The sequence below is a fragment of the Pongo pygmaeus genome, chromosome 4, assembly GCF_028885625.2.
Source record: "Pongo pygmaeus isolate AG05252 chromosome 4, NHGRI_mPonPyg2-v2.0_pri, whole genome shotgun sequence".
Lineage (NCBI taxonomy): Eukaryota > Metazoa > Chordata > Mammalia > Primates > Hominidae > Pongo > Pongo pygmaeus.
The window spans coordinates 142,908,257-142,925,794 of record NC_072377.2 but is presented as its reverse complement, the minus strand read 5'-3'; the positions used below and the strand labels follow the sequence as shown (position 1 = coordinate 142,925,794).

At 40.3% G+C, this 17,538-nt stretch overlaps 1 protein-coding gene across 3 annotated transcripts in view; it reads right to left on the bottom strand.

Moving 5' to 3' along the window:
* KDM3B (lysine demethylase 3B) overlaps positions 1–17,538 on the bottom strand; it is an 84,166-nt gene that overhangs the window by 56,459 nt on the left and 10,169 nt on the right. For 2 of the 3 annotated variants that reach the window (XM_054488828.1, XM_054488830.2), the window contains exons 2-5: positions 8,022–8,189; positions 5,668–5,781; positions 3,064–3,169; positions 1,180–1,304 (exon numbers count right to left, since the gene is read on the bottom strand). In XM_054488828.1, the coding sequence (XP_054344803.1) occupies positions 1,180–1,304; positions 3,064–3,169; positions 5,668–5,781; positions 8,022–8,189 (513 nt within the window). Of the gene's footprint in view, positions 1–1,179; positions 1,305–3,063; positions 3,170–5,667; positions 5,782–8,021; positions 8,190–12,337; positions 12,480–17,538 lie in introns of those variants that run through there. The other variant, XM_063665520.1, reaches the window with a different exon arrangement.

The following is a 17,538-nucleotide window of genomic DNA, read 5'->3' as shown; positions in this document are numbered from 1 at the left end:
AAAAAAATCACTCCAGGCTGGGCATGGTGGATCATGTATGTAACCCCAGCACTTTGGGAGGCTGAGGCAAGAGGACCAGGAGTTCGAGACCAGCCTGGGCAACACAGCGAGACTCTGCTTAAAAAAGAATCATTCTACTATTAAAGAATAAAAACTCAGTGGGGGGCAATTTGATAGAAAATGTCAAATTTATTGTGCATATTCTTTGACCTAGCAATTATACATATAAATTTATTCCAATAAATAATGTAAAAAGACGTTCAAGGATGTTCACTGTGACATATGTATTAGTGAAAATATTGGCAATGATTTAAATGTCTATCAATTTTACATTAGTCATGATATATCCATGTAGTGGAAAAGAACGCATCTATTTTAAAGGATGTGACAGATATTTACATTTACATACAAAAATGCTCATTATATACAATTAAGTAAAAAAGGTACATTATATAACTATATGAACTATATGATCCTATTTGTTACTAAAGTGTGACTTATATAATTATAGAGCATATAAATTATATCATATATATCATATAAATTATATATCATATAACTCATATATATCATATAAATAAATATAATATATGAATATTCTGGCTGGGTGCAATGGTTCATGCCTGTAATCCCAACACTTTGGGAGGCTGAGATGGGCGGATCACTTGAGCTCAGGAGTTTGAGACCAGCCAGGCAACATAGCAAGACTCCTTCTCTACAAAAAATAGAAAAATTAGCTAGGTGTGGTGGCACACGCCTGTAGTGCCAGCTACTCCAGAGGGTGAGGTGGGAGAACTGCTTGAGCCCGAGAGGCAAAGGTTGCAGTGAGCTGTGATCGCACCACTGCACTCCAACTACTAACCTTTATGAATATAATAATACTACTATCATACATTTATATATTGTTTTACAGATTTCAAAGCACTTTCAGATACTTTATCTCAGGACCCAAAACAGTGTTGTAAGGTCAGTGGGGGTTTACATATTTACCTCTAGTTTATACATGAGAACACTGAAGTTAAGAAAATTCAATAGCCTTTCTAGGGGTTATACAACTATTAAGTAATAGAGCCAGGGATGAAACCCAAGTCATCTTACACATAATGAAGTGCTCACCTATCTAAACCATCCTCTTTAAGGGGATGGATGGACCTTAGACAGAATAACACAGAGTCTCACCTCAGTTACAGACACCTCCATAAGACGAGTGATGGAGTCTTGATGGCTCACAACACCATAGAGCCACCCTTCTTCCCCCTCTGGCTGATATACTTTGACCCTGTGACCTTGAACACTGTAGGGACCTAAAAGGGAGATCAGTCAGTATTGAATATTTTTAGCTAAGCTATATTTCATAATTGTTTCTAAAAGCCAAAGGAAAATTAGATAATGTAAATATTTGGCACTTTTGGTCCCCTTTTATAGAACTGAACAAATGAGCAATTCCAGATTTACCATACTGAGCAATTTAAAAACAAAACCTGAATGGTTTCTTCCAGTGGTCTTTGTAAATTCTTCATTTATTTGGAAATTCCTTAGAATTTCCCAGCCCTCCAACTCCCCCTTGCCTCAATCTTCCAGTTCTGCAAGTATTATAGGAAGGAAAAGGAAACTTCCAAATAAAAAACTACGGTAGTATGAAAATGTAGTTAGATACCTGACATGTATCTAACTACATGTACATGAAAAAAGTGGGAGGCCACTAAGTTGAAAGTGCTGTTATGTTATGTTATGTTATGTTTATATATGACCGTTTACATTCTGGTATCTGACTTTCAATAACAGTGGGTGAAGAGTTCAATTTATGAAGTTTCCAGTCTTCTGCACTAATAATAGGCTGAACAAATATAAATATAGCACCTGTCTTCCTAGGAACACAGAGTTTCAAATATATTACTTTATCAGCAGGTAATGTTACCCTGCAATTTAAGCTATCCTCTAAGGACAGTTTCTCTCTCCCACATATCCTTGTACATTTGAGACTATATAGCTAAATCATTACCAATTTAAGATTATTCTCTCTCAGAGCTAAAATTAAGCTTCCGTAACTTTTCTATACATTATATATATATAGATATATTGATATATATCTCTCTCTCTATATATATATATCTCCCTACCTCTCCTGTCCACTCAATTTTCTTTTCTGCTATCAATTTTCCTCATATTCTTTCTTCTGCCGTATCTTTCCTTGATTATTTAACATCATTTTATCCTGACACCTTCCTTCCCCAATAGGTCAGTTTTTCTACCTTTACCTGTTTAGATTTATTTTGACAAAAGAGAAACAAGGAAACTATTTCCCTGAAAATAATGATTATTATGAGATCAAGAAAGGAAGGGGAGTGAATGTATGACATAAATGAAGCCAATAGTTTACCTTTTGTGTAGAATCTTGGGCAAAACTTGTATCTGAACTTGAAAGCTAATAATTTTTTTCATTATTAAAAACAACATGCTTTTAATGGGAATGAGTCTGTGAACACATTATTTTATACCTTGCACACCAAGGTGTTATTTGTTGGTGTTAAGTTTTTAGTTCTTGAGAAACTTGCAGATTTTAAGTTAAAAAAGCAAAGATTTTCTAATTCATTGCTATATCCCCAATGCCTTAACACTGTCTAGTACATGGCAATATTTAAGAAATAAAAAAAACTAAAACTCAACTCACAATAAAACTGTATATTATGAAATGCAGAATGAACCAGAAACACTGGTCTGAATGAGATCCTGTTTTTGTTCTAAGAGCATCTTTAAGGGGATGGATGGACCTTAGACAGAATAACACAGAGTCTCACCTCTGTTACAGACACCTCCATAAGACGAGTGAGTGATGGAGCGAGAATGAGATCTCTATTCCAGAGATCCAGCTAACTGGAGATACTCTTTATTTTTATTATTTTTTAATAAATAATAATTATTATCTTTCATGTGGCATCTGACTCTGCCCACAAAAAGGAGATAAGTACAAATGTTTAAGGTTGCATGGGATTCCATACTATCACTCAACAGTGATCATTCACCCGAATCAGAGTTCAGGGACAGAATACTATCCGTTCTTACCTCGGCTGAATATCTCTTGTAGCTTTTGGTCACTGATCAAAGCATTAACTGTTTCTCTCAGTGCAGCATGTTCCAAAAGAATCTGGTTTTGGCTATCCGTTCCCATCTGGTAAAGATAAAAGAAGAAAACAACTGAATGTTAAAATGAATAGCAAACACCTAATCAGCTGAGAAAAATCATATCCTAAGGAGCTGTATATCAACATTTGCCAAACAATATCTGTAGAACCTTAGTCTCAGGCTAGACGTGGTGATCATGCCTGTAATCTTAGTACTTTGGGAGGCCAAGGCAGGAGTATCGCTTGAACCCAGGAATTTGAGGCTGCAGTGAGCTATGGCTGCGCCACTGCATTCCAGCCTAGGTGACAGAACAAGACCCTGTCTCTTGAACAACAAAAAAAGAGAACTCTAGTCTCATGAGATGTTCTGCAAAAATTAAGAATGCTAGGATCAATTAGGATTAGGAAATATTATATATCTTTCTACATACAATAGCCTATTAAAGGCTCTGAGAAGTCATACAGGAAAGAAACTTATTTAGGCCAGTGTTTCTCATACTTATCTGACCATAAAACATTTTATTCCTTGCAAATCTTTTTGCTTATTTCATTATTTATCCAACATTTACTAAGTGCTATCTCATAAAGCACTAGGATTATAAATATGAATAAAGCAAGGCTGCTGAGAGGGAATGAGGCCTAACGAGCGAGGAAGACATATCAACAAAGAAATCATCATTAACCTAACAAGCGGGGAAGACATATCAACAAAGAAATCATAATTAACATCTCACAGAAGACAGTTTAGGAAATAACTGCTCTGGTCTGTCTCAGTAAGACAGTAAAACTCTTAGGAGTCTCCTAATTTTCTTCCTGCAGACAGCAACTCTTACAAGTGAGAAATAAATATATTTCCCTAAATTCTGAAACTATAACTCAGACACTGGTTTGTTTTAACTATTAACTTGTCCCTTTTCTTTGTAACTACGATACTTCATGCTGCTTGGAACCAGTCCAAACTCCTGGATGTCAATAATGAATAGGCCCCCTCGGACTCAAGTTACAGAAACAGCCACCTCAGAGAAGCCACCTCTGCCTTTTTTTTTTCTTCTTTTTTTCTTGAGATGGAGTCTCACTCAGTCGCCCAGGCTGGAGTGCAGTGGCGCGATCTTGGTTCACTGCAAGCTCTGCCTCCCAGGTTCACGCCATTCTCCTGCCTCAGCCTCCCGATTAGCTGGGACTACAGGCGTCCACCACCACGCCCGGCTAATTTTTTTGTATTTTAGTAGAGACGGGGTTTCACTGTTTTAGCCAGGATGGTCTCGATCTCCTGACCTCATGATCCGCCCGTCTCAGCCTCCCAAAGTGCTGGGATTACAGGCGTGGGCCACCGCGCCTGGATGAAGCCACCTCTTCTGAAGGGACTCAGAATTGTGGTCTTAAGTCTTGGGTGGTTTTAAGGTAGGGTGAGGCTGTGTAGAAGAAACAAGCCTCAGCCACCAAAAGTACTTTGCAAGGGAGCAGAAAGACTTTAAAATGCACAGGGAGGTTGGGTATGGTGGCTCACGCCTGTAATCCCAGCACTTTGGGAGGGCAAGGCGGGTGGATCACTTGAGGCCAGGAGTTTGAGACCAGCCTGGGCAACATGGTGAATCCCCGTCTCTACTAAGACTACAAAAATTAGCCAGGTGTGATGGCATGTGCCTTTGATCCCAAGCTAGTTGGGAGGCTGAGGCACAAGAATCACTTGAAACCGGGAGGTGGAGGTTGCAGTGAGGTGAGATGGAGCCACTGCACTCTAGCCAAGGTGACTTTCTCAAAATAAATAAATAAATAAAAATTTAAAAATGCCAGGCGTAGTTGATCACACCTGTAATCCCAGCACTTTGGGAAGCCAAGGCAGGTGGATCGCCTGAAGTCAGAAGTTCGAGACTAGCCTGACCAACATGGTGAAACCCCATCTCTACTAATAATACAAAAATTATCCAGGTGTGGTGGCACATGCCTGTAATCCCAGCTACTTGGGAGGCTGAGGCAGGAGAATTGCTTGAATCCAGGAAGCAGAGGTTTCAGTGAGCCAAGATCACACCATTGCACTCCAGCCTGGGCAACAAGAGCAAAACTCTCTGTCTCAAAAAAATAAAATAGGCTGGGCGCGGTGGCTCACGCCTGTAATCCCAGCACTTTGGGAGGCCGAGGCGGGCGGATCACGAGGTCAGGAGATCAAGACCATCCTGGCTAACATGGTGAAACCCCGTCTCTACCAAAAATACAAAAAATTAGCCGGGCGTTGTGGCAGGCGCTACTTGGGAGGCTGAGGCAGGAGAATGGAGTGAACCCGAGAGGCGGAGGTTGCAGTGAGTCGAGATTGCACCACTGCACTCCAGCCTGGGGTACAGATTGAGACTCTGTCTCAAAAAATAAAATAAAATAAATAAAATAAAATAAAAAATAAAAAAGGCACAGCATATTTATTGGAGGAAGTAATAAAAGAAATGCTAATATGTTCCCACCCAGTAAAAGGGGAAACACCTATATTTATATCAACAAAGAAATTAGCAACGAAAAAAATAATAGGCTCAAGACTAGAGCAAGTGTTAAATACCTGAAACAGATGCAACCCATTGGCATCTGACAGGAACCGAAGCTCTCTATCCAGAAGATATTCCACTGGAACCACAGAACCCAAACCCAGTTTATCTACAAGGGGAGTAAAAGTCTGTGAAGTACAATGACAAGAAATTGATTAGAACTTGGGAATTAAAAAATAGCAATTCAAACAAATCTCTAACTTCAAAGAAAGAACTATTATATCTTTCATCCCAGTAAATACAGATAAGCTAAAGCATAAGTCCTTGGAAACATTCTCAACCTAGCATCTACCCCTCAAATAGTCATGGGAAGCTAACTAATGCAGAAAGTCAGCTCAATACTCTTATTGGCTAAAAAGGACAAGAGGAATCAGAAATTCTCCTAATTCTGCCTAGGGATCGGGCTAATCTTATTAGGCTTCAAGGGAGCTAAATTATAGTAAATTCCCAGAATAAAGAGTTATACTGTTATCATCTCAGAACTCTTGAAATCTTTGTGAAATTTATGAAATAATTAACAGCATAAATATGCATGGTTAATTCATATTACCATTTCATAAATAAATAGCCTACAAAAAAGTCATGAAGAGACCCCACATGCACTTATACAAGAGCTTCTCGTAAAAGTTCAACTGGAAAGTGGCCTTAAAAACAAATGAGAGGCCGGGCACAGTGGCTCACGCCTGTAATCCCAGCACTTTGGGAGGCCGAGGTGGGTGGATCACAAGGTCAGGAGATCAAGACCATCTTGGCTAATGCGGTGAAACCCTGTATCTACTAAAAATACAAAAAATAAGCTGGACATGGTGGTGGGTGCCTGTAATCCCAGTTACTTGGGAGGCTGAGGCAGGAGAACCACTTGAACCTGTGAGGCGGGGGTTGTGGTGAGCCGAGATCATGCCATTGCACTCCAGCCTGGGCAACAAGAACGAAACTCCGTCTCAACAACAACAACAAAAAAAAACAAATGAAAGCGCTGGGCGTAGTGGCTCACCTGAGGTTAGGAGTTCAAGACCAGCCTGGACAACATGGTGAAACCCTGTCTCTACTAAAAATACAAAAATTAGCTGGGCATGGTGGCACGTGCCTATAATCCCAGCTACATGGGAGGCTGAGGCAAGAGAATCACTTGAACCCGGGAAGCGGAGGTTGCAGTGAGCCTAGATCGTGCCACTGCACTCCAGCTTGGGTGACAGGGTGAGACTGTGTCTCAAAAAAAAAAAAAAAAAAAAACAAAAGACAAAAAAAATAAGAAAAGACAGTTTAGTAAGTGATGATATATACCATTAATAGGTTAAAAAAATTGTTTTGAATATTATTTATTTAATTTGGTTAGCCACATGAGAATCAGGATTTTTTAGAAGTTACCATTTATACCTATACTTTGCTAATAAGACAGAAACAAATGGATACTCTCACAATTAAATTTTATAACACATAGCCAGGTACAGTGGCTCATGCCTATAATCCCAGCACTTTGGGAGGCTGAAGCAGGTGGACTGCTTGAGACCAGGAGTTCAAGACCAGCCTAGGCAACATGATGAGCAACCATCCCTACAAAAAAATACAAAAATTAGGCTGGGTGCAGTGCTGTGCATCTGTACTCCCAGCTACTTGGGAGGTTGAGGTGGGAGGATGGCTTAAGCCTGGGGGTCAGAGGTTGCAGTGAGCTCTGATTGCACCACTGCATTCCAGCCTGAGTGACAGAGTCAGACCCTGTCTCAAAAAAATAAAATAAATTTTATAATGCTATTTTGTTTCACTCCATAATTGAAAAAAAACTTTAAAGGTTACAAATCATGTTTTAAAACCTTGCTCTGAGAAAAGACTAAAGGTGAAAAAATTCTTTTCATTGTTGTTTTTTTTGTTTTTGAGACAGGGGTCTCACTCTGTCACCCAGGCTGGATGCAGTGGCACAATCATGGCTCACTGTAGCCTCAACCTCCTGGGCTCAAGCCATCCTCCCACCTCAGCCCCACAAGTAGCTGGGACCACAGACATGTGCTACCAGACCTAGCTAATTTTTGTATTTTTTGTAGAGATGGGGTTTTGGCATGTTACCCAGGATGATCTCAAACTCCTGAGCTTAAGGGATCTACCTGCCTCAGCCTCCCAAAGTGCTGGGATTACAAGGCATGAGCCACCGTGTCCGGCCAAAAAAATTTTCATATCAAATATCACCTAATATAAAACATTTTGGAGGACAAAGGAGAAAAGACTGCTCCTAATTTTTGCATTAGTAACTTCAGAATAAATGTACGTTAAGGACAAAGTATGTAGTTCTTACACATACTCTGTCCCTAACATGTCATAGTTATATTATAGGAGTAAAGCTCAAATATGTTCCCACCCAGTAAAAGCCACTCACCAGGGCTGGCCATTGTGCAATGGAGACTCGAGTGCCCTGGAGAAGGACTGGGTCCTCACGGGGCGCCCATACAAGAGATCCTTCCAGCAGAAGCACAATAACTTCCTCAGCATGAACTTTTACCCAGGAGTGTTGCTTCCAGTTACAGCCATCAAATTCTACAAAGATCTGCAAAAAGAGATAAAAAGCAGTTTGGAAGTCACACTTGGAAAAATCTCACACTATACTTATAAATGAACATAAACCCCAATGTTTTGAACAACTGACTAGGAATAATTCTAACTTGTGTTTAAGTTATTTTAATGGGTGTCAATAAAAGCTGATCTTCAGAGCCAGGAAGCTGGTCTCAGCCCCATTCTGAAAAGGAGGAACAGAGTTAAGGAGGCATGAACTATTCACAGTCATTCAGTAATTTTTAGTCATGTCCCTACTGAAATTTGCAACTTTTAGTTTCTAATTCATATCTACACATACTAGCTGAGAGCTTACCATATATAAGGTACTATACTAGGTTCAGGAATACAGAAAAGAATCTGGCATACTTCTTGGTCTCAAAAAGCTCATAATCCAATAGGAAGAAATTTTTAATACTTCTATTGAAATGACTGTGAACTTTTAATTATTTTTTGAATAGGTGATGTATGTATATGGCAAAAATTCAAAAAGATAAAATGCTGACAATCATTGCTCTCCCATTCCTGCGTGTGGATTCTATTGACTGATTGATCGATTGAGACAGGGTCTCACTCTGTCGCCCAAGCTGGAGTGAAATGGCGTGATCTCAGCTCACTGCAACCTCCGCATCCTGGGCTCAAATGATCCTCCTGCCTCAGTCTCCCAAGTAGCTGGAACCACTAGCATGTGCCACCATGCCCGGCTTATTTTTTTGCAGAGACGCAGTTTCACCATGTTGCCCAGGCTGGCCTTGAACTCCTGAACAAGGGATCTGCCCACCTCGGCCTCACAAAGTCTGGGATTGCAGGCATGAGCCACCGTGCCCAGCCTTTTTTAAAATTTAAAATTAAATTAAAATTAATTATTTCGGTAGAGATAGGGTCTTGCTGTGTTACCCAGGCCAGTCTTGAACTCCTGGGCTCAAGTGATCCTCCTACCTTGGCCTCCCAAAGTGTTGGGATTACAGGTATGAGCCACCACACCCAGCTGCATGTGGAGTCTTAAGTGCAACTATCAGCAGTAATCTCACATCTGTTAGCAGAGACTTGCTGTAGTCACAACAATGCTTTCTTCTTCCCTGAACAGATACTCCACTTCTTGAGATATACTTAAGCAGGCACTGTATTTATACAGTTCTGAAAGCAGATTACATTAAATGAAGCTATATTTTTCTAATAAATATTATGCTTAGATTTGACTTTTTTGTTTGTTTGTTTTTGAGACAGGGTCTCACTTTGTTGCCCAAACTGAGTGTTGTGGCACAATCATGGCTCACTACAGCCTCGACTTCCTAGGCTCAAGCAATTCTCCCTCAGCCTCCTGGGTAGCTGAGACTATAGGCACACACTACCATGTCCAGGTAATTTTTGATTATTTGTAGAGACAGGGTCTCACTATGTTGCCCAGGCTGGTCTCGAACTCCTGGAGTCAAGCAATCTTCCTGCCTCAGCCTCACAAAGTGCTGGGATTACAGGCGTGAGCTACCCTGGCTGGTCCCAGCTTTGACTTTCTATACAAATTGACTTCTGAAGATGAGTCAACACAGCATCAAAAACTAAATATGAGGCCAGGTGCAGTGGCTCATGCCTGCAATCCCAGAACTTTGGGAGGCCGAGGCAGGTGGATCACAAGGTCGGGAGTTCACGACCAACCTGGCCAAGATGGTGAAACCCTGTCTCTACTAAAAATACAAAAATTAGCTGGGTATGATGGTGGGCACCTATAATTCCAGCTACTCAGGAGGCTGAGGCAGATGAATCACTTGAACCCAGGAGGCGGAGGTTGCAGTGAGCTGAGATCGTGCCATTGTACTCCAGCCTGGGCAACAAGAGCAAAACTCTGTCTCGAAAAAAAAAAAAAAAAAATCTCACATGAAACTTCTTAAGGCAACACTAAGTGACGCAGGACAATATTAGAATCCCCATAGATGTGACTCCCAACTGGCAACTGTGGAGTTACCAGGAGGATCTGTAAGTACTATGGGCACCAAGCATTTCCTGTAGAGTGAATGCCAGGTCTTGCAGATGTATGTACTATCATGTTTCAAATACATGTAGATAATGTAATTAATAAAATTCAAATCCATTAAAAACTTAATAAAATTTTATGTGTATTTTACCACAGTGGAAAAAATTTGAAGAAAAATATTACTGAATTCACAATGGCTTTTTTTTGGTTGGTATATATGTTCTCAAGTAACCAACATAAAAATCCTAATGATATGAAAATTCAGGAAATTTATACTTGGAAAGTATGGAACCATAGCTCAGTAGCCTAGCTATTGGTTTAATCTCTTCACAGGCAACAAATACTTGTGAACTGCATTGCTAAAAAGTTATCCCAGAAGTTAAATTCATTATAAAGTTCTAGTTCTATTATCTGTAATACTCCAACAAAGAAATTAGCAATGAGAAAAGTAAGCTTCATTTCTACTTAATAAAAAGATGGCGATGCAAGGCTCAGAGAGGAGAAGAATGATGTTTACAAAGAAAAAGGACAGAACACTGAACTGTACTATATTTAATATATAAATAGGCTCATTCATACATACATGTTGTAGGGGAATAAGACATAGCCCCTGCCTTCAAGTAACTTACAGACAACTGGAAAGAGAGAGATATATTCAAACTTACATTTAAGTGCAGACTCCAGCACCAAGAAAGGCAGCATAACGTACAAAGCTTGGAGCTCATGTTCCAGGAGGCCTGGATTAGTGTCTCAGTTCCACTCTCTTGCAAAACTTAGACAACTTACTTTTCCTTCCTCAAATCTTAGTTTCCTCTTTTGTGATATGGCACATCTTTCTCACCTCATGGACTGGTTGTGAAAATTAAATAAAGGAACAGATTCTAAGCACTTTGGCTGATTATAAAGCACTATTTGGGCAACAGTATGTCACAGGATAAACAGAAATAGGGTAAAATAAAGTATGGTGGGTATTCAGAGGCATAAGATCACTTCAGATGTGCAGAGGAACTGATAGAGGCTGAGGACAACAAAAGCCCCAGTTAAGCTCTGGGATGGTCAGGACCTATTTAACACGCTGTGGGAAGGAAGCAGTAGCCAATGAGGCTAAAAAGGCTAGGAGTAGATGTGGAAGATCTTGAACACTTGGATAAAAGATTGGGGCTTCATCCAGCTGTCAATGGGAGGTGTGGGTGTGTGCGTGCAACTATCATTAAAAGGTTTTTTGTGTGTGTATACGGTGGGGGAGTAGTAGGGAGTGTTCTTACATGACCCCAGAGTCGGGGGTAATAACATGAGGAAGGAAGTGACTTGCGCTTATGAGAATCCAAGAGCCCTATCACAAAGCTTGATGACTGGCTGAATGTAGAAGTACGGGAGAATTAAAAAATGACTTCAATTTTGAACCAGAGAAAAGAAGTGCTACCATCACAAAGATGAACTGATGTCAGGAGGAAACGATGGCTGGAGGACAGACAAGACCTTGCAAATCATGAAAAGCAGTCTGGAATGTTCAATGCCCAGACTGGATCTGACCCTGAGTGACACAGTACTCTACCAGGTGTCCTCAGAAAACCAGAGGCTGAGGCTCCATGGTAACCAATGGCTAGGTGCCGTGATGTATAGTTCTAAACTGCCAACCACTTTAAAAATCAACATAGGAATCATAACATTCTAAGTTATAGCAACACACAAATACAAGAACAACACTAAAATAAGTCACTGGGCTAAAGCTGTAATGATTTTTATTCTTTGTACATAAGAACTTGAATATTTAAAAAGTTAATATTCAAGAATTCAATACTATTATCGCATACCTAAAAACATTAGGAAAAAGCTAAAATATTTGGGAGTTACATTTTACCTAATTTAAGGGTAATTATCTCTTACCTTACTTGAGCAAAGGACATGGAATAAAGTGTTAAATCTGAAACAACCCTGTACTACACATTCCGGGATCAAACGACAGCCCCAATCTGATAATATGAATTTGTTTTGAGAGCAATATGGAATGTAGATATATGTAAATATGGACTATGGATATATGTAAACATATTCCCCCAAGAGTGAAGCTTATTTCTGGCCCAGGACTGTACTTGGCTTCCTAGCTACAAAAATGAAAGAGTTAGAGCATACAAAGTAAAGAATCATTTCAAGTGGGACGCAGTGGCCCATACCTGTAATCCCAGCACTGTGGGAGGCTGAGGCGGGAGGATCACTTGAGCCCAGCAGTTCAAGAGTTCAAAACCAGCCCTGGCAACATAGCAAGATCCTGTCTCTACCAAAAAAATAGAAAAAAATAACCAGGCATGGTGGGGTACATCTGTAGTCCCCACTACTCAGGAGGCTGAGATGGGAGGACAGCTTGGGCCAAGGAGTTCAAGGCTACAGTGAGCTACGATCATGCCCCTGCACTCCAGCCTGGGCAACAGAGTGAGACCCTGTCTCCACAAAAAAAAAAAAAAAAAAAAAAAAGAAAGAAAGAAAGAAAAAGAATAAGAACTATTTTAAATCTAAGTACATAGAACACATACTCTTAATGGTAGTGGCCAGGCCACAGGACCAGAAGGGACAGAAACTAGCAAAAATAAGGGTAGTGATTGGATTGAGTCAAAGATGACCAAGGGAGGTTGATAATCTTAGTAGGGGAGGACTAAAACAGTTAAACAGTTTGAGATTTTTTCTTCTTTTTGAGATGGAGTCTCACTCTGTTGCCCAGGATGAAGTGCAGTGGCACGATCTCAGCTCACTGCAACCTCCGCCTCCCGGGTTCAAGTGATTCTCCTGCCTCAGCCTTCTGAGTAGCTGGGACTACAGGTGCCTGCCACCACGCCCGGCTAATTTTTGTATTTTTAGTAGAGACAGGGTTTCACCATGTTGGTCAGGCTGGTCTCGAACTCCTGACCTCGTGATCCACCTGGCTCGGCCTCCCAAATCGCTGGGATTACAGGAGTGAGCCATCATGCCCCACTGAGATAATTTTTTAAAAGCCTGATTAATACAAACCATGATCAGCTAAGAAATTAAAAAAAAAATCTGATTAAATTTCTACTATCAGAGTAAAAGTAGCAAATGGTACAACACATGCTTCAGTTAGGACCCAAGGATTACAAGTATTTTATTAGTTAAGAAAAGTTAGTGTTAAAACTCTTGCTTTCATTTCTCTTTGTGGTCTACATGTGATTTATATTCATTTTAGTGACATATAAATAAGTTTTTTAAAAATAAATTATCCTAAGTTTGACAAAATCAGATGGTAGTAATCTAAGTGATATGGGGCTTCATGTTTGTCATGTAATCATCAGTTTGGATTCTGGCTGTTATCAAGGCCATTCTTACTATAATTAATAACATTATTCATTTATTCACACTCTTAACAAAAATGCAATGCCTCTTATAAGTGAAGCACTTGACAGGGCCAAGAATATCAAGGTAAATAAGGTAGCAACTTGACAGTAGGGACTCACACCCTAGATGAGCCCAACACAGAGGTACAGAAACTATTACAGTGCGAAGTAATCAGGGTAATAATAAAGATCTGAATAGGCTATGTTAGATTAGACAAGTCATCTGCCTTGGGAAACCAGAACAGTTTCACAGAAGAGGTAGTAGTATACAAACTGGGTCTTAAAGGACAAGCTGCATCCTTCTGGCAGAAAACAGAAGGAAAGACTTTCCAGCAGGTACAAAGGCAGAGAAAAATAAAAGCAGATCAAGTGTTCTGGGAGTAGGAGGAGGAGGAGGATAGTAAGTAAGCTGTAAAGAGCTCCGACTGGTATATTAATGGTTGAAAAATTGAAACCTGTCGACAAAGATGTTGTTTGGCCAGGAGTGTTCTTTCGTTTGTTTATATTGTGCATTTGAATATCTTTATGCAGCGTGTGCACTCTCCAGCAGCTGCCAATGCCCACTACACCTTTTGGTCTGTCACCCAGCTGTTTCTCACAAGTCTAGTTCCTCCCTAGACCTATCTGAGTTTATGTTACCTCTATAGGCCTTGAAGGAGCACTGACAGTTTTAAAGGTGGTGGGGAGACCTAGTAAACTATAGAAAGATAATGGGGGCCAGGCATGGTGGCTGATGCCTGTAATCCCCAACACTTTGGGAGGCTGAGGTGGGAGGATCACTTGAGCCTAGGAGTTTGAGACCATCCTGGGTAACATAGGTGAGACCTTGTCTCTACAAAAATAAAAAATTAGCTGGGCATAGTGGTGTGCACCTATAAGTCTCAACTACATGGGAGGCTGAGGTGGGAGGACTGCTTGAGCCCAGGAAGTCAGGGCTACAGTGAACTATGATCACGCCACTGCACTCCAGCCTGGACAACAGTGAGACCCTGTCTCAAAAAAGAAAGAAGGAAAGAAAAAAGAAAGACAATGAGGGGAAGTTCTCAAAACTCAGTTTAAATAGGAAATCAAAATGGAAATTATAAAGCATTTTATACTTAGGTGAATAACTAAAATACAACTTATACTATGTAATAAATAATAGGAGCTTTTAAAAATGAGATCTATCTAATAGACTAATGTGGAAAGATCACTGAGATATATTATGTGAGGGAAAAAAGCAAGTTGCAGATTATTTGAGGGGAGGGGATTGTGAGTGGGAGGGTTGGGATGAGAGAGTGAACAGTATTTTAGCCTCATCAGTAGATGTTTCCTTTTTTAAAAAGAATTTACTTATTTATTTATTTGAGACAGTATCACTCTGTCACCCAGGCTAGAGTACAATGACGCAATCTAAGCTGACTGCAATCTCCGCCTCCCGGGTTCAAACGATTCTGTGCCTCAGCCTCTCGAGTAGCTGGGATTATAGGCAAGCACCACCATGCCTGGCTAATTTTTGTATTTTTAGTAGAGACGGGGTTTCACCATGTTGGCCAGGCTGGTCTTGAACTCTTGACCTCAAGTGATCCGGCCGCCTTGGCCTCCCAAAGTGCTGGGATTACAGGTGTAAACCACTGCACCTGGCCTAAAATAATGTATTTATAATTTTTTTTTTTTAAAAAAGAGGAAAGAATTACCTTTAGGGTCAGGTTGGAAGATATGGATGGAAGAAACTGGAAGCAGGGAGACCAATTACGAAGCAGTAATAACCCAGTTAAAAGACCTAAGCCAATAAGAATACTGTATAAGCCATGCGCCATGGCTCATGACTGTAATCCCAGCAGTCTGGGAGGCCGAGGCGGGCAGATCACCTGAGGTCAGGAGTTTGAGACCAGCCTGGCCAACAGGGTGAAACCCCATCTCTACTAAAAATACAAAAATTAGCCGGGCATGGTGGCAGGCACCCATAATCCCAGCTACTCAAGAGGCTGAGGCAGGAGAATCGCTTGAACCCGGGAGGCAGAGGTTGCAGTGAGTAGAGATCACCCCATTGTACTCCAGGCTGGGGGGCAAGAGCGAAACTTTGTCTCAAAAAAAGAAAGAAAGAAAGAAAAAAAAGAATACTGTATGAATGTAAAGTATATTTGAGAAATTAGAGATAAAAATAACAGGATATGGTGATGATTGTGAGATGGTAAAGGAAATCAAAGATAACTTTCCAAGGCTCCTAAATTTTCCAATTTTCCTATACTCCAAACAAAACGTAAACTCTGTTAAAAATTATGTTACACAACTGTGGGATATCTTGTCAAGGTGGGCGAAGATGCATGAGTTGAATACCTCTGTTTTCAAATAAAAAATAATTTTCTCTTTACAGTTTCTTTGATTCTCAAGAGATAGCTTTCTACCAATTATCCCCAAATTTTTCTACTTTCTAACATCCTGAATAAATTAAATGTGAAGTACATGGAACAACGGAAATAACCTGAATAAAAACTCCAGCACATATAGTGCTTTCAGGGGTTGTGGAATGACAGATACGGATTTGCATCCCACCTCTCCCATTTCTTAACTGTGCAGCCTGGAGCAAGTCACTTCAGCCTCTTTGAGCCTCACTTCCTTTGCCTATAAATAGGGACAATAAAGACCTCAAAGGATTGCCTGTAGGATTATATGAAATAAAGACTTTAAATGCGTAGCAGAATATGGGCTCCAGATAAATGCTTATTCCATAAGCAAACTCAGGTCAGAGTAAAAACTGGCATGACTTTTTTTTTTTTTAATTGCTATATATCAAGAATCTTAAACATGTACATACTCAGTGTCTATCATACCACTCCGGACCATAATCCTAACAAATAACCCTAAACAGTGAAAAGGTTTTATTCACAAAAATGCTCACCATGGCATTATAGATGAAGCCTAAAATCTGAAACAACTTTAACAGCCAACGAAAAGGGAAGAGTTAAATTACTCAGCCAAAAAAATTACGTTCATAAGATTATGTTCAAATTCCTTGCAAAGCATTTATTATTTTCTTTTGGGTTATAAAAGCAATACATGAATTACCTGTGGAAAATAGAGAAAAGCACCAAGAAAATCAAAATCACCCATAAAATGAATAATTTTTAGTAAAAAAGGAAAATAACAGGCTGGGTGCAGTGGCTTACAACCTGTAATCCCAGCACTCTGGGAGGCTGAGGCAGGCAGATCACTTATGGCCAGGAGTTTGAGAACAACCTGGTCAACGTGGCGAAACACCATCTCTACTAAAAATACACAAATTAGCCAGGCATGGTGGCGCGGCACCTGTAATCCCAGCTACTTGGGAGGCTGAGGGAGGAGAATGACTTGAAGTCAGGAGGCAGAGGTTGCAGTGAGCACAGATCGTGCCACTACACTCCAGCCTAGGCGACAGAGTGAGACTCCGTCTCAAAAAAAAAAAAAAAAAAAGAAAAAGAACAAATAAATAGAATAACTGCCATATTAAATGAAAAAGCAAAACTCAAAATTAAAAATGCAGTATGAGGCCAGGCGCGATGGCTCATGCCTGTAATCCCAGCACTTTGGGAGGCCAAAGGGGGCGGATCACCAGGTCAGGAGATCGAGACCATCCTGGCTAACAAGGTAAAACCCCGTCTTTACTAAAAATACAAAAAATTATCCGGGTGTGGTGGCAGGAGCCTGTAATCCCAGCTACTCAGGAGGCTGAGGCAGGAGAATCACTTGAACCCGGGAGGCGGAGGTTGCAGTGAGCCGAGATCGCACCATTGCACTCCAGACTGGGAGACAGAGCGAGACTCCGTCTCAAAAAAGAAAAAAAAATTATTAGAATAATTTCTACACTTTGTATAATAGGCATGTATTACTTTAGAATCAGAGAAAGAAAACACCAAATGCTTCAAATCTAAGAAAACAACCCATACGCAAATCACAAAACTAAGGGCCAGTGTACCTTGGATTGGAGTCCCAAATGTGACTCCAATACCAAGATGAAAAAATTAACAGTGAGTCCATATCAATAAAAACATGTAAAAGAAAAAATTTAAAGA